Consider the following 23,821-nt stretch of genomic DNA (forward strand, 5'->3'; position numbering starts at 1 on the left):
GTCAGCTGTTGGCTCGTTGTCTCTGATTGGGAGCCATATTTATACGGTCTGTTTTCACCTTGTGTTTGTGGGTTTTTGTTCCGTATTCAGTATTTGTAACTGTGGACTTCACTAGCTGTCTTTGTTTATTGTTTTTGTCGTTCGTGTCTTTACTCTAATATAGTCATGTTCACTCAACGCGCTGCGCTTTGGTCTGCTCCTTTTGAAGACGGTCGTGACATGATGCCAAAGAGCTCGATTTTGGTCTCATCTGACTACAACACTTTCACCCAGTTCTCCTCTGAATCATTCAGATGTTCATTGGCAATCTTCAGACGGGCCTGTATATGTGCTTTCTTGAGCAGGGGGACCTTGTGGGCGCTGCAGGATTTCAGTCCTTCACGGCGTAGTGTGTTACCAATTGTTTTCTTGGTGACTATAGTCCCAGCTGCCTTGAGATCATTGACAAGATCCTCCCGTGTAGTTCTGGGCTGATTCCTCACCGTTCTCATGATCATTGCAACTCCATGAGGTGAGATCTTGCATGGAGCCCCAGGCTGAGGGAGATTGACAGTTATTTTGTGTTTCTTCGTTTGCGAATAATTGCAACTGTTGTCACCTTCTCACCAAGCTGCTTGGCGATGGTCTTGTAGCCCATTCCAGCCTTGTGTAGGTCTACAATCTTGTCCCTGACATCCTTGGAGAGCTCTTTGGTCTTGGCCATGGTGGAGAGTTTGGAATCTGATTGATTGATTGCTTCTGTGGACAGGTGTCTTTTATACAGGTAACAAACTGAGATTAGGAGCACTCCATTTAAGAGTGTGCTCCTAATCTCAGCTCGTTACCTGTATAAAAGACACCTGGGAGCCAGAAATCTTTCTGATTGAGAGGGGGTCAAATACTTATTTCCCTCATTAAAATGCAAATCAATTTATAACATTTTTGACATGCGTTTTTCTGGATTTTTTTGTTGTTATTCTGTCTCTCACTGTTCAAATAAACCTACCATTAAATTATAGACTGATCATTTCTTTGTCAGTGGGCAAACGTACAAAATCAGCAGGGGATCAAATACTTTTTTCCCTCACTGTAATCAGTCAGGATTACTTCAAGCTCCTATCCTGTAGTCAGGATTACTCTCAAGCTCCTATCATGTAGTTAGGATCACACCCAAGCTCCCATCATGTAGTCAGAATAACTCTCAAGCTCCCATTCTGTAGTCAGGATTTCTCTCAAGCTCCTATCCTGTAGTCAGGATTACTCTCAAACTCCCATCCTGTGCTCATCACTCTCACTTTGATGACCTGAAATGGCTCAAGGTGAAAACACCTGAGAGTCACGCCAATCAAGATGGGGCTTATCCACTAAACTGTGTAGCCCTGTCCCCAGATACCTACTGTAATTATTTAAGGCGCATTAGACACGCTCTAGTACTCCACCAGAGGGAGCTCTACCGACTTTTTTCCCTGTAGATTCAAGAGCTCCATGGGGAAAAACTCTTTCCTCTAGTCCAGTGTTTCCCAAACTGTGGGTTCGGCAGGGGATTTTTGTAAACAATTTTTTAAAGGAACTCAGTCCGGCTTTAAACGTACTCTTGAAAATTGTAGTAGTAGAATGCACAAGGTGCAATTTCGAAATTGAATAGCGCATCAACAGTTCCTCTTGTCGTGTTAGTCATTGCATACCTTAGCTAGCTATTTATAACTTATCAGAAATGTCCAGATCAACTAGCCCATGTCAGCTAATGTTTTTTTATTTAGGTTTTTTAGCCCATAGATATTGTTGTAATTTTTTTTGTCACTCAAATATCACATGAATACACAGCAGACATGGCAAAATGTATAGAATTGCAAGAAAATGTGCTTTAAAACTGCTACATTTTCTTTGCACCACATGACAAAATGTGTAGAATTGCAGGAAGTAAGCTTTAAACCTGCAAAATTCTCTCCACCAACAAGATAGGTTTGAACAGTTTGTGTCATGAACAGTGCTTGTGCCCATAGAAATAGACGTGGTGTGCGCGCACAGGGGGGACCTGGGATGTTCCCCAATGCTGGAAGGCCCAGAGTGAAAACATTTGGGAACCCCTGCTCTAGTCTGTGGCAGTACTGTGGAACAAGGGAAACATTTGTCATTAGAGATTAGCTTTAAGGTGTCACTTAAAAATGGTTGAGAAATGGCTGTTTGATTGAGGGTATTTTTCTTTCCAAGAAGTGCCCCGTTTAAAGGCCCCTCTATACTGTTGGTTAAGTTATTGAATGCTGTTGGTGTTTTTAAAATTGCATTGAGCTTACAGTGTCTATCTTTCTCTCTCTCTCCTTCTCTCTCTTTCTTGTTCTTTCCAGGCCCTTCAAAAGCAGGAGTCGAAGGTGAAGAAAAGCAGAGAAGAAGGGATGAGACCAGAAAACAAAAGCAAAAACCGATATAAGAATATCCTTCCCTGTAAGATCATCTCCTTCTAAAGTGCAATGATATATCGTTATCTTTTTACCCATTTTCTTTCAATTTTCTCTTCCATTTATATTCTCTCTGTCTGATACATCCCCCACTCTCTCTCTCTCTCTCTCTCTCTCTCTCTCTCTCTCTCTCTCTCTCTCTCTCTCATCCTTCCATCTCTACACTCATCCTATTCTCCTCCCAGTTGATGAGACCAGGGTCATTCTGTTATCTGGAGACCCCAATATCATTGGCTCAGATTACATCAATGGCAATTATCTGACAGTAAGTACATGTTATGTCACCGTGTAGTCTCAACATCACACTCCAAATGATAAACCATTGTTATGAATCCATAACAAGTCTAAACATGAATATGTTTGAATTAATATGATCAAAGACTATAATTGCAATGGGCTTTGTATCCATGTACAGTTGTGGTCAAAAGTCTTGAGAATGACACAAGTATTGGTCTTCACAAAGTTTGCTGCTTCAGTGTTTTTAGATATTTTTGTCAGATGTTACTATGGTATACTGAAGTATAATTACAAGCATTCCATAAGTGTCAAAGGCTTTTATTGACAATTACATTAAGTTTATGCAAAGAGTCCATATTTGCAGGGTTGACCCTTCTTTTTCAAGACCTCTGCAATCCGCCCTGGCATGCTGTCAATTAACTTCTGGGCCACATCCTGACTAATGGCAGCCCATTCTTGGATAATCAATGCTTGGAGTTTGTCAGAATTTGTGGGGTTTTGTTTGTCCACCCGCCTCTTGAGGATTGACCACAAGTTCTCAATGGTATTAAGGTCTGGGGAGTTTCCTGGCCATGGACCCAAAATGTCAATGTTTTGTTCCCCGAGCCACTTAGTTATCACTTTTGCCTTATGGCAAGGTGCTCCATCATGCTGGAAAATACATTGTTCGTCACCAAACTATTCTTGGATGGTTGGGAAAAGTTGCTCTCGGAGGATGTGTTGGTACCATTCTTTATTCATGGCTGTATTCTTAGGCAAAATTGTGAGTGAGCCCACTCCCTTGGCTGAGAAGCAACCCCACACATGAATGGTCTCAGGATGCTTTACTGTTGGGATGACACAGGACTGATGGTGGCACTCACCTTGTCTTCTCCGGACAAGTTGTTTTCCAGATGCCCCAAACAATCAGAAAGGGGATTGATCAGAGAAAATGACTTTACCCCAGTCCTCAGCAGTCCAATCCCTGTACCTTTTGCAGAATATCAGTCTGTCCCTGATGTTTTTCCTGGAGAGAAGTGTCTTCTTTGCTGCCCTTCTTGACACCAGGCCATCCTCCAAAAGTCTTCGCCTCACTGTGCGTGCAGATGCACTCACACCTGCCTGCTGCCATTCCTGAGCAAGCTCTGCACTGGTGGTGCCCCGATCCCGCAGCTGAATCAACTTTAGGAGACGGTCCTGGCACTTGCTGGACTTTCTTGGGCGCCCTGAAGCCTTCTTTACAACAATTGAACCTCTCTCCTTTAAGTTCTTGATGATCCGATAAATGGTTGATTTAGGTGCAATCTTACTAGCAGCAATATCCTTGCCAGTGAAGCCCTTTTTGTGCAAAGCAATGATGACGGCACGTGTTTCCTTGCAGATAACCATGGTTAACAGAGGAAGAACAATGATTTCAAGCACCACCCTCCTTTTAAAGCTTCCAGTCTGTTGTTCTAACTCAATCAGCATGACAGAGTGATCTCCAGCTTTGTCCTCGTCAACACTCTCACCTGTGTTAACGAGAGAATCACTGACATGATGTCAGCTGGTCCTTTTGTGGCAGGGCTGAAATGCAGTGGAAATGTTTTTTGGGGATTAAGTTCATTTTCATGGCAAAGAGGGACTTTGCAATTAATTGCAATTAATCTGATCACTCTTCATAACATTCTGGAGTATATGCAAATTGCCATCATAAAAACTGAGGCAGCAGACTTTGTGAAAATTAATATTTGTGTCATTCTCAAAACTTTTGACCACGACTGTAGACAATATTTGACATATTTTACTAACTTTCTCCATCTCTTTGTAGAATAAGCTGCAGGAGCCTGGTGACCAGAAGGTGTACATTGCCTGTCAGGGCTGCCTTGCAACAACTGTCAACGATTTCTGGCAGATGGTGTGGCAGGAGAACACAAGGGTCATTGTCATGACAACCAGGGAGGTCGAGAAGGGACGGGTTAGTGACTTAAGAGTGTTTCTGAAAATTCAAAAGCATTTTATTTTACATTGTATGATTTCAATATTATAACAAATAGTATAAACTGCCCATCTCATTTTCCTCAAACCATTTCTCCATGTTTTTCGATGCAGAATAAATGTGTGCCATACTGGCCAGAAATGCAGGACTTCAAAGACGTGGGGCCGTATGTGGTCACCAATGTGTCTGAGAGAGATGCCACTGACTACAAGATCAGGATAATGGAGATCTCCCCTCTGGACCAGGTAGGTACCACCGGCTGGCTCCACCCATCATCTCGACTCTTACCTCTGTCATCACTGTCAATACTGTCATCACTGTTACCTCTGTCATCACTGTTACCTCTGTCATCTCTGTCATTGCTGTTAACACTGTTACCTCTGTCATCACAATCACTGTCATAACTGTTACCTCTGTCACCACTGTCATCACTACCATCATTGTCATAACTGTTAACAATGTTATCTCTGTAATCTCTAATACTGTTTCACTGTTATCGCTATCATCACCATCAGTGTATCAATGTTACCCTTATCATCACTGTCGTCTCTGTCATCACTGTTACCTCTGTCATCACTGTTACCTCTGTCATAACTGTTACCTCTGTCACCACTGTCATCACTACCATCATTGTCATAACTGTTAACAATGTTATCTCTGTCATCTCTAATACTGTTTCACTGTTAACACTGTTATCGCTATCATCACCATCAGTGTATCACTGTTACCCTTATCATCACTGTTGTCTCTGTCGTCCCTGTTACCTCTGTCATCACTGTTACCATTATCATCACTGTCGTCTCTGTCATCCCTGTTACTTCTGTCATCACTGTTACCTTGGTCATCACTGCAGTCACAGATTAGCTGAGTTTACAGTATTACTCATGTCTCTCCTCTTTGTCTCTTTCCTCTCTCCTCCTCTCCTCCTCGTCTGTCCCAGTCGGACTCGGTCCGTACTATCTGGCACTACCAGTACCTGAGCTGGCCTGACCATGGAGTTCCCGAGGAGCCAGGAGGGGTGCTCAGCTTCCTCACTCAGGTCAACGCAAAACAGGACGAGTTCCTCGACGCCGGGCCTATGATCATCCACTGCAGGTATATTCTATCTATCATCCTTCTTGCTATATTCCAGCTGTATTCAGGAAGATAATTGTCAGTTCTATCCATTCTCTGTAGTCTAGAATACATTATTAAAAATGTCAGATTATGTATTTTTTTTCAGGATTAAGATTAGTTGTGAAGATTAGTTGCCGTTCTCAAGATTAGTTGTTAAGATTAGTTGCCGTTCTCAGCGTTTTATGTCAACTGACAGTTTATCCTATAGGAATTTTCACCTTGTGACATCAAGAATAGGGAGAGTACTTGTACTCTTGGACATTGTTGGTCCCGTTACTGTTTGTTAGGTACAGTAACCAGTCATAAGTACAGCATACTAGAGTACACAGTGTTTACATGACTGTTGCAGTACAGTTTAATGACAAAAGCTATTTCCTTTGCTTCTTTACACTGACCGACTTCAAAAGGGACAAAGTTCTTATCGAATACACTGGTCTTTGTAATGTAACCAAACTGTCACAGTCACATGTGTGTGTAAAGTGGCCATTCCCTGGCTGAGACATCTGTTAGTGTGACAACTTGACAAATCTCTCTCCATTTGTCCATGATCACTTTACTCCTCCGATCACAGAACTGCTTAGATGATCAATACTGCTCTAGAAATTCTGTTGCAATACAGTTCATTCATTTCAGTGAATTGCATTGAGTCTAATCACATCATACTGTACTGACAGTTTTCCATACAACCACCCTGTTTGTGTTGTGTTTCTGTGTAGTGCTGGAATAGGCCGAACTGGCACCATTGTGGTGATCGACATGATCATCGAGACCATCAACACTAAAGGTGAGTCTCTTTCATTACCAAAGTTCCCACATTTCTTCAGATCTTCATGATATTATACTGTCTCTTATTATGGTTCCTTCGTCCCATGATCCTTGTAATGCCTGTCAATATTGTAGAATGACAAAGTTTTTACTGATTGTGATTTTAACTTCCTTGTTGTCCACAGGTCAGGACTGTGACATAGACATCCAGAAGAGCATCCAGATGGTGCGAGACCAGCGGTCAGGCATGGTGCAGACTGAAGCCCAGTACAAGTTCATCTACCTGGCCGTCTCTCAGTACATAGAGGCCTCCAAGGTCTCCATGATGGCCTACAACAAGGTCAGGGAGACGGAGGAAGGAGGAAGGGAGAGGGGGGGAGGTAGCAATAGAAGGAAGAGAGGAATATGGGTAATATGGAATCAAACATATATTGTTCTCCTCTCCCAAGTGCCCTGGCTACTGTATATATATCTAAAATAACACCAACAAGACAGCAGAGTTGAGACTCAGATATCAGCTAACACAGCGGGGTCTGTGTCAATACATACTTATCACTGTTGTTGTGCATGTTCTTTTGTCCTCCAGACAGATATCTTATCAGAGTCTGCATTGTAAAAGATGGACATTGACAGAGAGAGGTTGAAATTGTTAACGGAAATTGCTCTGGGAAATTGTTAAGAAGACTATGACTTAACTCTGCACATTGACTCACCCTATACCACCCATCATGTCTAACACTCGCTTTCCTCTTCTCCCTTTTCTAGGGAGCTGAGACAGAGTATGGGAATTTGCAGTTCAAACACAAGCCTGCCAGCCGCCAGGTCTCCAAGTGAGTTTGTACAGTGTGTGTCTGTGCACATGCCATTGGAGCCCCGTGCATATTCCCATGTCTCCTCAAAACCACACTCCATTGCCACATTGGTGCACGCTACACACACACACACACACACACACACACACACAGAGAGAGAGAGAGAGAGAGAGAGAGAGAGAGAGAGAGAGAGAGAGAGAGAGAGAGAGAGAGAGAGAGAGAGAGAGAGAGAGAGAGAGAGAGAGAGAGAGAGAGAGAGAGAGAGAGAGAGAGAGAGAGAGAGAGAGAGAGAGAGAGAGAGAGAGAGAGAGAGAGAGAGAGAGACTTTCTCAGCTCCTAATGAGCTTAGTTCCTATAAGCCATATTGAAAATGGGACCATTGTTTATCATCGTCGTCCCCTGTGTTTCTCCATCCTTCTGTTGTCCAATTTAGCTGATTGGGCACATTTGTGTAACCTTTGGAGGCGATACATTTGGCTAGGTAGCCCTACTGTACTCTCTCGCTCTGGAGAGAATGGACCAATTAGAAAAAACAACACCTAACAAATGTGGACAACAAAGGACAGGAGGAATCACTTGTGGTCCTCTGTAGCTCAATTGGTAGAGCACGGCGCTTGTAACGCCAGTGTAGTGGGTTCGATCCCCGGGACCACCCATATGTAAAAATGGTCTGACCAAACTCTGTAAACTTCCACTCGATCAACCAGACCATTCTCTTGTCAGGGTTTGAATTACACTCTGATTCCCAGGGGTGTCCTGAAAAAGATTAAGACAATGTTAGTAGTGTTAACTGATATGAAAATGTAGGGACACGGGTTCTTCTTGACCAGGAAACACTTTGGACTGTATAATCAGGCTATAGGGATCACCCTGGTTATACAGCTGGCTATAGGATCAGAGTTCTTCCTGGTCAGATCACATGGTCAGGAAAGACTCTGGGCCCTAGTAATGAAAGAGCCCCTGAGGCACCCACGTCATGTATAATCCAACCCCTGTCTCTAGTACAGGATAATATACTGCAGTGTAACCCCTATCTCTAGTACAGTATAATACACCACAGTGTAACCCATGTCTCTAGTACAGTATAATACACTGCAGTGTAACCCCTGTCTCTAGTACAGGATAATACACCACAGTGTAACCCCTGTCTCTAGTACAGGATAATACACCGCAGTGTAACCCCTGTATCTAGTACAGTATAATACACTGCAGTGTAACCCCTGTCTCTAGTACAGGATAATACACCACAGTGTAACCCCTGTCTCTAGTACAGGATAATACACTGCAGTGTAACCCCTGTCTCTAGTACAGGATAATACACTGCAGTGTAACCCCTGTCTCTAGTACAGGATAATACACTGCAGTGTAACCCCTGTCTCTAGTACAGTATAATACAGTATAATACACAGCAGTGTAACCCCTGTCTCTAGTACAGTATAATACACTGCAGTGTAACCCCTGTCTCCAGTACAGTATAATACACCACAGTGTAACCCCTGTCTCTAGTACAGTATAATACACTGCAGTGTAACCCCTGTCTCTAGTACAGTATAATACACCACAGTGTAACCCCTGTCTCTTGTACAGTATAATACACTGCAGTGTAACCCCTGTCTCCAGTACAGTATAATACACCACAGTGTAACCCCTGTCTCTAGTACAGGATAATACACCACAGTGTAACCCCTGTCTCTTGTACAGTATAATACACCGCAGTGTAACCTGTCTGTAGTACAGGATAATACACCACAGTGTAACCACTGTCTCTAGTACAGTATAATACACCACAGTGTAACCCCTGTCTCTAGTACAGGATAATACACCACAGTGTAACCCCTGTCTCTAGTACAGTATAATACACCACAGTGTAACCCCTGTCTCTAGTACAGGATAATACACCACAGTGTGAATCTGGCACTGGCCTGACATGGGTGGCTCAGCGCCCTGAGTTGTGTTAGGAAAGCTGTTGATTGGTTAGGAAAGCTGTTGATAAAGTTAGGAAAGCTGTTGATTGGTTCATCCATTTATCTAATTCCTGCACAGTATACTGTGGTCCCCGTGGGCCTCTGGTGCCCGCCTGGTCAAGGCTACGGCTACTCAAACTTGTGGGTAAGCTCACAATCCAGTGTGGTGTGGGTAAACTCACAATCCAGTGTGGTGTGGGTAAGCTCACAATCCAAAGTTCACTGGAGAGCTCTGAGCTGGCTATGTACAGTATGAAGGGAAACATGTCACTGTCGCTACTTCTGAGTGTTTATTTCCTAAGCTAGGCAATACCTGTTTTTATTCTTAATATTAAGTTTGTGCACTATCCTTGTGTTGTTAACCTGTCAGGGTACTGTTTGGTGGGCTGCTACTAACTGAAGATCCAAAGAGTGCTCCTTCCCTTACACACAAAGAAGTCTACATTATTATCTCTCAGCTATTTGAACCTGCGGGTTTCTAACATTATGTCCTCTCTCTTGTATTGTCTCTCTTTTAGAAACAAGGAACAGGAATTGTATGAAAACCAAGCCAAAGGAAAGAAAGACGTGAAGAAGCAGAAATCAGAGGAGAAGAAGAGTCGCTCAGTGAGAAAAAGATAAAGGAAGAGAGGATGAGAGAGCTGTGTCCTGATCATTTGATATAGAATTTGATATGAAGTTTTTATTTTTAAAGATTTAAAGAGTGTTTTTTTATTTCAAAATATAAAGTTGATGTCTGTGATAGAATTAAGATTATAAAGCAAAGTACTACTAGATTTGGGCCCTGGGCCCCCTGCACCCATGCACATGGTAATGGATTGACATTTTTGCTGAGAATAAAGGCTCAGAGTAATATGCATTCATTTCTTTCTTCATCACGATTTTATTGTATCCATTGGTGCAAAGCCTATTGAATATTCTACAATGAATATAATAAAATGCCATGACCACGGGATCTAGCACAGCGGGAACACACTGTCACTCTGCCATTCCAATTAAAGTTTTAGATAAGACATATCTCTATAATGAGCTATTATGTTTATAGAATAACATTGGCAACATCACTGGGCTCCCCAGAATCGCCGACGACCCCCAGTGACTGCCCTAAGCGAGAGGAAAACATTGAGTGAGATTTATGAACTTTCCCCCCGCCTCCCTCTTCCTCTTCTCCGCATGTGGTACAGAACAAATGTGTTATCCAACCTCCAGCGATAGTGAAGGAGATAGAGAGCGAAACTTTGAAAACTTTTGTGTGTGTAAAGTTTACTGTTAATTTCTGATTGCTTATTTCACTTTAGTTAATTTTTTTCACGTTTTGGCAATGTAAACATATGTTTCCAATGCCAATAAAGCACATTTGAGTTGAAAGAGAGAGAGAGAGAGAGAGAGAGAGAGAGAGAGAGAGAGAGAGAGAGAGAGAGAGAGAGAAAAAAAATGCAGTTTAATTAACGCGGAAAGGCCACAGACAAAGGCCACAGACCTATCCAGTTCCCACTTTAGGAAGAGGATTAGTGGAACAAAAACCGTTTGCATTAAACTCCGTAGGGAGGAGTTAACATAATTTACGCTTTCCGTGGGAGAGGAGAGGGAGCGAATAGGGAACTTAAAAGGGTTGTGCAACGTTTGCATCAGGGAATCGATACCCGGGAATAAAAGGAGTAAAGAGAGCAGAGGACAGTCATTGTGGATACTGCCGCGGTTCTGTTAAAAACATTCCAGCAGCTCAATCGTTCCATTATCGCGTGTTAGTTTTGCGTATTCTGAATGACACTAGCAGACAGGGGGTTAGCTCACAGGTTGCATACGTGTTATTAATATCAAACAATGCGGTAGTGGTGAGAGCAGTGAAAAGAATAAAGAAAGATAATATCTGTAGAGAAGAGGCAATACTTTAGGTTACAGTTTTCTTTGTTGGGTTCCTCTGCAAAACTAAAGGCTTAAAGATGTCTAAACCAAATTACACAGGAACCTTTCACATGGTGTCTCAAGATAACTTCGAGAACTACCTCGCAGCTCTGGGTAAGATTATAGGAATCGTAATGTCTTTGTCTGTTACCACATATACTAGCTACAAATGCGTCATTGTTAAAAAGTGTCCAATACGTGTAGTTTTATTTTTGCTACATGTAATATTACATTTATATTTTATTTAATATGACACGTGTTAAGAGCTTACTGTACCTCGGCAACTTGCCTCCTTTCATTTTAATTTAACACGATTCATTCATTCTATTTTACTGAACTTTTAAATATTTTTTGTCCTCTGCCTGCTGCTTTGAGATTCATTTTAGGTGTAGTGACTCATCCAAAGGCTTGCCTTCCCCATTCCCAGAGCCAAGTGTGATAGATCATCATGGCGCCTTAGCCTGTAAATGACCCTAGACACAGACAGGGGTGTGTGTGTGTGTCTGCGTGTGTGTCTCTGTGTGATATCTGGAGACATTAACAGGAGATGTAAAAGGACAGACACAGCTGTAGGTCAGAGATGTTGCCCCAGATACACTACCTCATTACTAGAATGGCAAGGTGTTATGTTTGGTTGATTAATCCTCGCTCGCTCTCTCTCGCTCTCTCTCTCCATCAGATATTAATTTTGCCCTGCGGAAGATAGTGTGTATGTTGAAGCCCAGTAAACAGATAGTCCACGACCCGGCCACGGGCAGTATGAAGATCCGCACACTCACCACCTTTAAGAACTTTGATATGGATTTCAAACTGGGTCAGGTTTTCACTGAGGACCTGGGACCCGTGGATGGACGAGTCTGTCAGGTGTGTGTGTTTACAGTTATACATGTATGTATGGTTGGGTGGGTGGTCTCTGTGTGTTCTTCATCATGTGCTGTTTGTAGAGACAGTGGCTAAATGTATTTTTGTTAGCTGGTGGTGTTTTCCCCATTATATTTGTCTGTTTAATGGCTTGTTCAGAGTGTACAAATTCTCTCTAATTGGCTTCATATAGGTGTACTTGTTATACTACTTTGCTTTATTTGGGTGAAAATATACTTTTTGCCAGCTGTGTGTGTGGCTATTTTGGCCCGTCTGTGAGAGAGTACCTTCTGTTGTTTTTCTGTCATAAACACCCCCTGTTGCTTGTTTTCAGACCTGGCCAAACTGAGAGTGGTACAAGGCACTGATTGTGTGTGGTTGTGTGCGCTTTTATGTTTTTGGAGACCACAGTGTGTGTTAACACTGTTTTTCTCTGTTTTTAGACCACAGTGGACTGGGAGGGTGATAAGCTGGTGTGTGTTCAGAGAGGAGAGAAAGAAGGAAGAGGATGGACACACTGGCTGGAGGGAGACAAGCTACACCTGGTGAGAATGGAGGGAGGGATGGATTAACAGACAGGGATAAAGACTGGGAGGGAATAGGAATAGAGCTGAACTCAAGGCCAGAGAAAGGGAGGAGAGCAGGAAAGATTTGGGAGGAAAGAAGATGCTGGAATTGATATACCATTTCGAAAGTGGGGGATATGCAAATCAGATTTGGTAATGGAAGTTATTCACTGCCTAAATTGTATGCGTGCACGTGTCCGTGCGTGTGTTTGTGTGAGAACAAATGAGATCCTTCTAAAAAAAGAGGGGGTGTATGGCCCTCAATCCTCCTTATTTGTTGCCTGTACATGGGAAAGAAATGTGTGGGGCCCGTAGGAGGAGAAAGAAACGGAGGAAAACACTGGTAAGAGTCTTCAGAGTGAAGGAATGGGCAGGAACAGGAAGAATAAGGAAAGGTTATTGTTTGTTACCATTTTAATGAGCTAAATACAGACTTCAACAAGACTCTTCATAGTGAAGGGATTGAGAAGAGAATCACAAGTATCTGTTTTAGCCTGTGCTTGAGATGGACTTTAGTTGGGCAATCTGTCTTTGCTTGTGATTACATGCAAATGCTGATTACGATTTCAAACAATCAGCATTGTTTTATTAAACAGCTCCCAAATGCTTCTAATAGAAAACAATACCTCATTGATATTTTGTTCAAATGCGAAAGAGAAGTTTGGAAATAAATGCCACTGGGGATCAGGCAGTAGAGGATGGATTTGGGGAGTAACACAAGAAGAGGGAGAGGGAGGGCGTGGGGGGAGTGGGATTGAGAGCAGGGAAGTACACGTGTGGGGGGTGGGGGTAGGGGGGTGGAGATGAGGAGATGGTGAAAAAAGGAGGGGTGGGGGTTGGGGAGATAGGATTACGGAGTCCGGAGAGAAAAGAGCACAGCGTTTTTATTATGACGGAGTCCATTAATTATCTTTCCCCACACACGCACTCACTCTCACACACACACACACTCACCCACCCAAACTCCTCTCACTTTCTCCACCCTCTTCTCAACCCGTCCTTTTTTCGCTCTCTCTAGGAGATGAGAGTTGGAGATGTAGTCGCCAGGCAACTCTTCAAGAAGGCCGACTGAAACCACTGGGAAGGATCTCGTTCATCAACTCGACGTTCATGATTCTCATTAGAAAACAGTCTAGGACTTGGTATATAAGTGCCATAGTTTTTTTAATATGATCATCATTGTTTTAAAACCATTACTTAATGGACAAAATTGAAGATATTTTTTAATTAGTGTGCTATTTCACTGTGGGAAAGATTGTCAATGGTCTATTTTGAATGTTGTCATGGTACAGTGCAGGGTGAACTGTGTAAACATTCCCAATGTGTTTCCCCACTACGATAGTTCACAATGCCATTGAATGTTCCCTTTTGTGTTGTATGGGGCTGTTCTGTGTTCAAATATACCACCTTTTCCCTCCGATTGGTTAGGAATTGGGGAAGGTATGCTTACCCTTGGTCTGTGCCTAAAGGGATGCGTTTACACAGGCAGCCCAATTCTGATCTTTTTAAAAACTAATTAGTCTTTCGAACAATCAGATCAGCACCGAAAAAGATCTGATGTGGAAAGATCTGATATGATTGGTCAAAAGACCAATTAGTTGAAAAAAATATCAGAATTGGGCTGCCCGTGTGAATGCAGCCTGCAACTTTTACCCGCAACTGATTTCAGTTGGCCTGCATTTAGCTGTAAATGCTACCTGATAACACTAGAGGGCAGGGTAAAGCAGTTTGACGTATGGTAGCCGCTGCTACTCCTATCCTACAGGGGGCGACAAACACTTAATTAATCAGTGTCCACTCGTGTTGCCAGATTCTGGACTTTGCTAAATCGTCAACTGTTTTGACAGAATTTCCAATGCTGTGGTTAAAACAACATTGAACAGATGCTGTGATGATGTTAAAATGAATATCTTATCTATATAGCTACGGGTGGTCCTCTGTAGCTCAGCTGGTAGAGCATGGCGCTTGTAACGCAAAGGTAGTGGGTTCGATCCCCGGGACCACCCATACACAAAAATGTATGCACGCATGACTGTAAGTCGCTTTGGATAAAAGCGTCTGCTAAATGGCATATTATTATTATTATTACTTCATCAATCTCTTTTCCACCACAGTGATGTTCAATTCATGCTACAGACGACAACACGTCTTCGTTAGGGAAAGTGCAACCGCCCGGGGCTTTGAAAGTTCCTTGGAAAAACTTACAATAGAGAAGCTATGATGAGATTTGACCTCAGTGGTTACACTTTATTTAAACCCTCCTCAACAGTTTTTTCAATGACCTAAGAATCAAAGAATGTTAATATAATGTTTATAGTTTAGTATATTTACATTGCAGAGATAAGTGACTTTCCCTTTAATAGAATGTTTATAGTTCAGTAAATTTACATTGCAGAGATGTGACTTTCAAAAAAGGTATTGTATCCAAGAACTTTCAAGGAGGAATCTGCGCATCTGTTTTTCCATGTAGGTCTTGTTCGTTGTAAAAAGTAATACAAAAAAAGACTTTGTTGAAAATCAGAATTATGTCCCTGGCCACTCATCTTCCTGTGGCTCTGATAGGTAGCGGGAGGGTCTGATGACATTTCCTCTCATTCCATTACTGTGATCCGATTGGCTGAATCGCTCTGACGCTGTCATTGTTATGGTGGAGCTATTGGCCTCAACTTCACAGTCTGACGTACAGCCGTTAACCTGAATAACAGCTGGGATGCACAATGGAAATAGTATGAGCACACAACAATAACCCTCCTCCAACCTCACGTAATAAGAAAACAGAAGTACTGTATTTATCCTTCATGAAGCCTACACAAGCCCCATCTCAAGGTATCCATATAGGTAACAATAAATCTGAATTTTAATGATTTCATTTTAGGCGCTTGCAAATGGAGAAATAACTCATCCTGATGGTTGATTATATTGGCAGCCTCAGTTTAGATTAGGTTACATCTGATCCATTCTAAGTGAGAGCCATCACATTATCATTGCATCACATTATTGATCATTGGGAAGCTGCAGAAGTACTATGAATGATGGATATGGTTTAATATAGCCGAATGAACAGGTTTATAACATATAGCTACTCCACATGGAAAGTATGTGTTTTTGGTGATGAGATTTGTCAGGAGATGATTTAAAGTGTCAAACTTACCTCATCTTGTGGATACCTTGCACTCGATTCAATCCATATTGCCAAAGTTCAGCTCTATAGCGTGTTTGAAATTTAAAGGTAATTTCCGATTGAGCTGACATATACAGTGTTTACCATGAATGCAGTCACTGTGAACGAAGTTTCAATCACGCTATAGCGCTGAACTTTGGCGATACGGATTGAATCGAGCCCTGAAACCATGCTAACCAGGGTCTGATCACTCATATTGTTCTGCACTCTACGATGCTAATGCTAACCTGTAGCTCAGTAAACAAACCCAACTTACTCTCTGGGTCCACTGAATACCTCCTTTCTATGCGGTATACACAACTGGTCAAAGGTTTTAGAACACATTACATTTGACATTTTAGTCATTTAGCAGACGCTCTTATCCAGAGCGACTTACAGTTAGTGAGTGCAAACATTACTTATTTTTCATACTGGCCCCCCGTGGGAAACGAACCCACAACCCTGGCGTTGCAAACGCCATGCTCTACCAACTGAGCTACATCCCTGCCGGCCATTCCCTCCCCTACCCTGGACGACGCTGGGCCAATTGTGCGCCGCCTCATGGGTCTCCCGGTATGGACTTGGTCTTTTACCAAATAAGGCTATCTTCTGTATACCTTGTCACAACACAACTGATTGGCTCAAACACATTAAGAAGGAAATAAATTCCACAAATTAACTTTTAAGAAGGCGCAGCTGTTAATTGAAATGCATTCCAGGTGACTACCTCATGAAACTGGTTGAGAGAATGCCAAGAGTGTGCAAAGCTGTCATCAAGGCAAAGGGTTGAAGAATCTCAAATATAAAATATGTTTTGATATGTTTAACACTTTTTTGGTTACTACATGATTCCATATGTGTTATTTCATAGTTTTGATGTCTTCACTGTTATTCTACAATGTAGAAAATAGTAAAAATAAAGAAAAACCCTTGAATGAGTAGGTGTTCTAAAACTTTTGACCGGTGGTGTATGCATTAGAGGAGCTACATTTGTAATTGTGGTGAACTATTCCAACTACCACTGAGGGACTTTCACCTGTGTTGATGAAGAGTGCCTCAGTACATTTCTGGTCCAGGCTCCAATGGCTGTTGCACTCTGTGGGGAACTTGAGCTCAGCTGGAGCGAAGGAAGGAGGTGCAGGCTCTACAGGAATACCAGGACCACTGGAGTTGGCTACAGACAGACAGGCAGGCAGACATACAGACATGATATCACTGAGTAGCACTATCAACATTCATGTACTTGTTGCATCTTATCTGACTTTCTGTTATTGTGGGTAAGTCCAACCGCCACTGGTGAAGCATTGATATAAAGGACAGTCACAAAATGTTTCAACCAGTGACGCCACTGTACTTTACCCAAAGCTTTCTTGCTATGAGTTAACTGGCTGTGATACATGTGTCATGTGGTTTTCCAATAACCGTGTCAAGCTCGACACAGGATGTGGTTTTGTCTCTCACACTCAAGAAGCTATAATAGCTTGCTTCATGCCTACTATAGTTTCATAACTGATGATGAGTAGATCTACATGGAATCTGGAGGCAGGTTTTTTTATTTCTACCTTCACAGGGTAGTCTAACTGCGGTTATTTATTCTGTGGAACCTGTATTTAGCTTGATTTGAATTAAATACTGTATATATATAATTGAAACAACATTTTTCAAAAAGAGGATATCAGTTTGAGATCACAGATATCCTCTGTGTACCTACAATGTTCTCTCAACTCCCCATTTTATGCTCAGTCGTTTCTCAACAAACATCTGTTTGTTTGAGATATTAGGCTGAAACATAAATGTTATAACCAGAAGCCAATCGCAGTGGTGTCTACAGGGTCTCCTCTTATGCTCCTGTGACATTTAGCTGCACTCGGACTCACATTGGTTGATGTGCTGTGCACTCACCTCCTGATCAAGCATATGAGTAATGCATGCAAGTTTCACTTTAACTCATATTGTCTGTGATCTGATTCATCTCTAGAGGAAGTGGCGAGTTCCTACGTCTGACGGTGAAAAGCAATGACCTTATTTCCTTTCATTCAATCCAAATTACGTCTAGCACCTTGACACCTAATATTTGTACAATGTGATGCATATTGTCACTGTGTAGGAGAGATTAGAAACACTAAGAATTCTCACTGCCTCTGTGTCTGTCACCAGATAATATCTACTGTACCTGATCTGAAATCTGCTGGCTGGGAAATCACACAGAGAGACAAAAAGAGCATTTACTTAACAATTGGTAGGCCTAACTATCAAATGGGGCCTAGTTTGGTGCTTTAAAAAAAAGTAATCCCAAAGAAACAAACAAGTTGTTAATAGGTTATAACTATGTATGTACAAAAGCCCTCAGAGTGGAGTAGCGTACAGCTGAGATGGACTTGCTCAAGCAAGTTGATTTCACCTGTTGACTCGCTCATGCAATCACACACCTGTCAGTAATTATCAGGACTGCCCTGATAGGCGCATTCACACTTCGTTTGTATTTAAAGCCTGTCAAGCCATTTCTCAGTTTCTTTCCAGTTGTGTGCGTCCAAGTTAAGAGTAGGTTTGTTTCCTGTCCTTATTTTCATTATTTCAGATGTATTGGTTTAATAGGTTTATCCTTATCACCTTTTATGTTATGCAACTTGCACATGATGTCTCTCCTTTGTTGCAGAACCACACAAATCCAACTTTACCATGTCTAACCACAAGTCCTCAATAAATATGTGAACTTTGGCACTGTCTCTGTCATCGGCGAGTACTGCTGGTGACATCTATCCAACAAATTACCTATCTAGGTTCCTTAGCCTATTTTTCATGGTCCTTCAAGCTGGATGATGTTTACCAGGTGTACCGTAGCAGATTTCCATCCACCACGGCAAAGACAGTGTTTCCTTCTCACCTGAAGGACTGTGTGGTTGGTCACTGTAGGGAGTAGCGGAGTGGTTGGTCACACATCAACAGGACCGGGCTCTATCAGCATGACTTTGTCTCCATTCATCATGTCTTTGGGCTACCAACATAAACAAGCACCATTGTGGGAAATGGCGAAGCGATGCTCCAGTGCTCCGGCAACACAACACCACCCCTTCCCCGGGCTACCCATATATCTACTGAACCTGTAATGTCACCACTGTGGACCAGCCAAGACTCTCGCCTAACTCCCAACTGCACTGGACACAAAGCATCAGCTGGCAGTTGCCTTGGAGTTGTCAAACGCTTCCCAAATGGAGCCTCAGCGACGCTGTTGCCATGGCATCTCCTTCCGCTCCCCCCTTGGAGCCACACCCTGCTGTGCTGTAAAGTGTCCAACTTTCCTGACGCCCTGGGCCTTGGCTTTCCTGACGCCCTGGGCCTTGGCTTTCCTGACGCCCTGGGCCTTGGCTTTCCTGACGCCCTGGGCCTTGGCTTTCCTGACACCCTGGGCCTTGGCTTTCCTGACGCCCTGGGCCTTGGCTTTCCTGACGCCCTGGGCCTTGGCTTTCCTGACGCCCTGGGCCTTGGCTTTCCTGACACCCTGGGCCTTGGCTTTCCTGACGCCCTGGGCCTTGGCTTTCCTGACGCCCTGGGCCTTGGCTAATCCATGTCACAGGTTTTCAACATGACCCCGCGCCCGTCCGAGGGGCCAACCTGTGCCAATCCAAGGTGCCATCTTGCGACCGCCCGAGGGGCCAACCTGCACCAATCCAAGGTGTCATCTTGCGACCGCCCGAGGGGCCAACCTGCGCCCGTCAAGGGGCGGCCTACCCAGTGCCCAACCTAGGGGCCATCCCGCGCCTGTCCAAGGGCCAACCTGCACTCGTACAAGGGGCCATCCCGCGCCTGTCCAAGAGGTAGCCTACCAGGTACCCATTCAAGGGGTCTCACCTGAGCCTGCCCAAGTGGTCTACCCTGCCACGCCTACATCGGTCCTGACCAACAACCCTATTTTTCAATGTTATTACCATTTTTCATTGTAATGTCTTAGTAAATACCTACAAATGTTTCTACAGTACAAAGAGAGAGTCCCTGTAATATGAAGGAATATGGTGGGAACTCCCTCCAGCTAATGCTTACATCAATCCAATATTTTTAAATCCACGATGAGGAGTGCACAAACACACACTTATTCAGTGTGGGCGTTGGCAGTGATGACATACGCACCTGGCATGTAAGATTGACGCTTGGCCCTCCAATAGATGCAGATCAAGATTATGATGAGGAGTGAGGTCACCACTAGTCCCGCCCACAGACTGGTAGGCAGTATCCAGTGACACCCTGAGAGAGAGGGAGAGGGAGAGCGAGAGAGGATCAATCAAAACAACCTAACAAACAGCCAATCTATATATGAGGCTCTATCTGAACCATTTCTGAGGGAGAACGTAATGTGCTCTAATCTTGTTTACAGTATTCGATGTACATTACTTATGTCAATAAATCATTCAATCAATTCAATTTTACTGAGAGAGAAAGAGGGGAGGTGGAAGAAATATTGGTAAAATGCCATGTATACCATCTAGTTTTCTATATACTTCCACCTACTGTGCAATAAAGGAGATGCTATACGACCTACGAGATATAGATATGGCATCACACACAGCATCGGTCGTCTCAGTCCCAGCACTTTTCACCTCCCTCCCTAGGTCCCCACACCTGAGAGAGAGAGCGAGAGAGAGGGGAAAGAAAGTGATTGTGAAACAGAGAAAGGAGTTTAACCCCACAGTCCCACAACTTTATAAAAATGTCAAACGTTTTGTGTCAAACAAATGCACCTACTGAGTTGACGTTTAATAAAAATCAGAGCCACTTTGTGTGAAGGGTTCTGACCTGGTGTGTGTTTGGCAGCGTGTGATGGCATCGGAGATGTTGTTGTAGGTCCCAGGTAGGCACGGGGCACAGACTGTGTCATTGTGGGGGGTGGCTGGGGGGTTTAGGAACAGATGTCAGACATGTCAGCTGCTCAAAGTAAAGTACACACACCCGGCAGATTATACAAGCACAGAGTAATAAGATGTTTTGTACTGCCAAAGACCCACAGTGGTTTAAACATTTACCCTGAGTGCATCTTAATAGACTACAGACTCTGATTTCTTGTCAGGTGTCTTTTCAATGACAGCCTTAGTATCTCCAACTCATGATCAGCTCATCAGAGGCAATGGTGTGTAATATTAGAACAGGGTGTAGAGGTGAGGAGGCTGCTGAGGGGGGGACGGCTCATAATAATGTCTGGAACGGAGCAAATAGAATGGCATCAAACCATGTGTTTGATGTATTGGAAACCTTTCCACTTATTCCGCTACAGCCATTACCACGAGCCCGTCCTCCCCAATTAAGGTGCCACCAACCTCCTGTGGTGTAGAGGTGAGGAGGCAGTTCTCACCTTCTTTCACGACCCCTGACCCCAGAGGGCACAGGGTCACGGGTAGGCAGTGTTCGCATCCATCGTCCGTACAGTAGAAACCAGTCACACACACACATTGCCTGTCCCTACTGGCTTCACACTCACTCCATACCCTCTGGTTATTACCTGAGAGAGGGAGAGAGAGACGGAGAGAAGAGAATGGAGAGAAAGAGAGGGAGAGAGGACAGTAGAGGGAGAGATGAGGTATTGAGCGGGAAAGGCAAAAAAATATGAAGTGAGGTGAAAATAATGATAGGGTCAAAAGATGAGGAGAGAGGTGGGATAGAGAGCGAGAAAGAGAGGAGGGGGCAGGGGGGAGCGAGAGAGAGAGAGCAGGGGCGGGGGGGCGGGGAGAGAGAGAGAAGGGGGATGAGAGAGCGAGGGGGGCGGAGAGAGAGAGAGAGAGAAAGCTTTGACTATGTACAGACTCAGTGAGCATAGCCTTGCTATTGAAAAAGGCCGCCATAGGCAGACCTGGCTCTCAAGAGAAGACAGGCTATGTGCACACTGCCCACAAAATGAGGTGGAAACTGAGCTGCACTTCCTAACTTCCTGCCAAATGTATGACCATATTAGAGGCACATATTTCCCTCAGATTACACAGATCCACAAAGAATTTGAAAACAAACCCAATTTTGATAAACTCCCATATCTACTGGGTGAAATACCACAGTGTGACATCACAGCAGCAATATTTGTGACATGTTGCCACAAGAAAAGGGCAACCAGTGAAGAACAAACACCATCGTAAATACAACCCATATTTATGTTGATTTATTTTCCCATTTGTACTTTAACTATTTACACAATGGTAAAACACTGTATATAGACATAATATGACATTTTAAATGTCTTTATTCTTTTGGAACTTCTGAGTGTAATGTTTACTGTTAATATTTATTGTTTATTTCACTTTTGTTTACTATCTACTTCACTTGCTTTGGCAATGTTAACATACGTTTCCCATGCCAATAACGCCCTTAAATTGAAATTGAATTGAGAGAGAGAGAGAGAGAGAGAATGAGTCAGATCAAAAAGGAAGTGACAGTGTTGGGATTTTTCATAAGAAGATGATTTTACTCAGAGAACAATGAGTGTCAGAATAAGTAGGAGGAAGGGACAGGAGGGGGGAACTTACTGGAATGGCAGACCCTACAGGGTAAACATTTTTTCAAGGAGTTTAATTCAGCAGTGTAGTATTCATGTTGACAGGTTTCACACTCTGTTTTTGTAGACTTGCCACAGTCGGTGCGAACATACTGTCCTGGAGTAGGGTTAGGAATGAGAGAATGACAGAGAAATGTGATCATCCATACACCCATATATAGGCCACAGTATTATACTGTCCATAGTAATGTGTTCATCACAGGAGGTTGGTGGCATCTTAATTGGGGAGGACGGGCTCGTGGTAATGGCTCGAGCAGAATGAGTGGAATGGTATCAAATACATGGTTTCCATTCCATTCGCACCGTTCCAGCCATTATTATGAGCCGTCCTCCCCTCAGCAGCCTCCACTTGTGTTCATGTTGTGGAGATAAAGGGGCTGATGTTTTTCCCTCTATACTGCAGTTCATCATTTGATAATATGGTCATGTTGCAGACAAAGCAATTTACAGTTAATACACATAATATAATGTGTATATGTGGCACATGTATAACACTGGTCTTTCAGACATCTTGCTCCAACAGCCATCTGAACAACAGAAACACACCATTAGTCACTCACCTTTATGACAACGCTCACAGCACCTTTCCACCCCAGAAGCATCATGAAGGTATTCCTCAGTTTTGCATTCCAATCTAGCCATCTCTAGTCCAATTGATATAAAAATGTTGACTCTATCATAAAGTTTGTGTTTTTCAGTAATTCTCCTCTGTAAAATCGTTACTATTAAAGTAAAACATTCTTCTTCACCATCAATGTTGTTGATCCATTGGTCTCAGTTTCATGTATATCCTTTCACACTCCGCCTCTCAGTCTCTAGCTCTCTCTCTCTCTCTATCACTATTTCTGCATTTTACTTCTTTCTTCCGCTGAAGTATCACTCACTCTTTGTCTTCTCTCTCTCTCTCTATCTATCTCTCTCTCTCTCTCTCTCTCTCTCTCTCTCTCTCTCTCTCTCTCTCTCCTTCATTCTCTCAGAGTGAATATAGAGCTCCTTCCTCGCCTCTCTCACCCACCTCTTTCCCCCTCGCTTGTCCTCCACAGTGGAAAGCCCCGATGCCCCTCATCTGCCCTGTGCTTCTCTCTCTCTCTCTCTCTCTCTCTCTCTCTCTCTCTCTCTCTCTCTCTCTCTCTCTCTCTCTCTCTCTCTCTCTCTCTCTCTCTCTCTCTCTCTCTCTCTCTCTCTCTCTCTCTCCCCCCTTTCCTTCCTGCCCTCCCTCTCTGGCACGAGGTGCACTGTTCTGGACTGTGTAAACTAGCTGTAGAGAGGTGGATTCTAGAGGCTGCTTTTGGCACTGTCTCCAGATCAGTGTGTCCAGATATGGCACACAATACACACCAACACAATAAGATACTTCCCCTGACCACTCCACCCCTTCCCGTCACTCTCTCTCCATTTATTTCTTTACTGAACCTTTGTACTGATAGTGTTGTAATGCTGCTGATCTAGAGCTGCTGAGAGATGTGTTTAGATGATGAGATGAGTAGATGAAGACAGAAATATATACCCCCGAC

At 43.3% G+C, this 23,821-nt stretch overlaps 3 protein-coding genes across 9 annotated transcripts in view; 2 read left to right on the top strand and 1 right to left on the bottom strand.

Moving 5' to 3' along the window:
- The window catches only part of LOC121542962 (tyrosine-protein phosphatase non-receptor type 6), a 35,974-nt gene extending 25,835 nt beyond the window's left edge, over positions 1-10,139 (top strand). For all 7 annotated transcript variants that reach the window (XM_041852621.2, XM_041852625.1, XM_041852624.1 and 4 more), the window contains 9 exons: positions 2,325-2,421; positions 2,621-2,700; positions 4,462-4,608; positions 4,743-4,874; positions 5,570-5,724; positions 6,462-6,529; positions 6,696-6,850; positions 7,276-7,340; positions 9,805-10,139. In XM_041852621.2, coding sequence (XP_041708555.1) covers positions 2,325-2,421; positions 2,621-2,700; positions 4,462-4,608; positions 4,743-4,874; positions 5,570-5,724; positions 6,462-6,529; positions 6,696-6,850; positions 7,276-7,340; positions 9,805-9,907 — 1,002 coding nt within the window. In that variant the 3' untranslated portion in view covers positions 9,908-10,139. The remainder of the gene's footprint in view (positions 1-2,324; positions 2,422-2,620; positions 2,701-4,461; positions 4,609-4,742; positions 4,875-5,569; positions 5,725-6,461; positions 6,530-6,695; positions 6,851-7,275; positions 7,341-9,804) is intronic.
- Positions 10,140-10,751: 612 nt separating this feature from the next.
- On the top strand, positions 10,752-14,619 carry LOC121542997 (retinol-binding protein 1-like). The gene is made up of 4 exons (XM_041852668.2): positions 10,752-11,305; positions 11,871-12,055; positions 12,496-12,597; positions 13,637-14,619. Exons 1-4 carry the CDS (start codon positions 11,230-11,232, stop codon positions 13,688-13,690), a joined length of 417 nt encoding a protein of 138 aa, XP_041708602.1. The 5' UTR covers positions 10,752-11,229; the 3' UTR covers positions 13,691-14,619.
- A 220-nt stretch (positions 14,620-14,839) lies between these two features.
- LOC121542985 (tumor necrosis factor receptor superfamily member 14-like) lies at positions 14,840-23,331 on the bottom strand. Its single transcript, XM_041852653.2, has 8 exons — positions 22,868-23,331; positions 22,279-22,404; positions 21,120-21,266; positions 20,567-20,660; positions 20,313-20,392; positions 19,904-20,017; positions 16,815-16,952; positions 14,840-15,323 (listed from the first exon to the last, which is right to left on the bottom strand). Exons 1-8 carry the CDS (start codon positions 22,947-22,949, stop codon positions 15,142-15,144), a joined length of 963 nt encoding a protein of 320 aa, XP_041708587.1. The 5' UTR covers positions 22,950-23,331; the 3' UTR covers positions 14,840-15,141.
- Positions 23,332-23,821: the final 490 nt, after the last annotated feature.

This window comes from Coregonus clupeaformis, unplaced genomic scaffold (assembly GCF_020615455.1).
Source record: "Coregonus clupeaformis isolate EN_2021a unplaced genomic scaffold, ASM2061545v1 scaf0440, whole genome shotgun sequence".
Classification (NCBI taxonomy): domain Eukaryota; kingdom Metazoa; phylum Chordata; class Actinopteri; order Salmoniformes; family Salmonidae; genus Coregonus; species Coregonus clupeaformis.

Excerpts from the sequence above, each read along its gene's own strand:
- LOC121542997 (XM_041852668.2), top strand. The coding sequence starts at position 11,230 with ATGTCTAAACCAAATTACACAGGAACCTTTCACATGGTGTCTCAAGAT. Across the intron at positions 11,306-11,870 it reads GAACTACCTCGCAGCTCTGG|ATATTAATTTTGCCCTGCGG; the intron begins GTAAGATTATAG and ends TCTCTCCATCAG. Across the intron at positions 12,056-12,495 it reads TGGATGGACGAGTCTGTCAG|ACCACAGTGGACTGGGAGGG; the intron begins GTGTGTGTGTTT and ends CTCTGTTTTTAG.
- LOC121542985 (XM_041852653.2), bottom strand. The coding sequence starts at position 22,949 with ATGGCTAGATTGGAATGCAAAACTGAGGAATACCTTCATGATGCTTCT. Across the intron at positions 16,953-19,903 it reads GCGTCAATCTTACATGCCAG|CCAACTCCAGTGGTCCTGGT; the intron begins GTGCGTATGTCA and ends GTCTGTCTGTAG. Across the intron at positions 15,324-16,814 it reads GGCACTCTTCATCAACACAG|CTGTTATTCAGGTTAACGGC; the intron begins GTGAAAGTCCCT and ends TGTGCATCCCAG.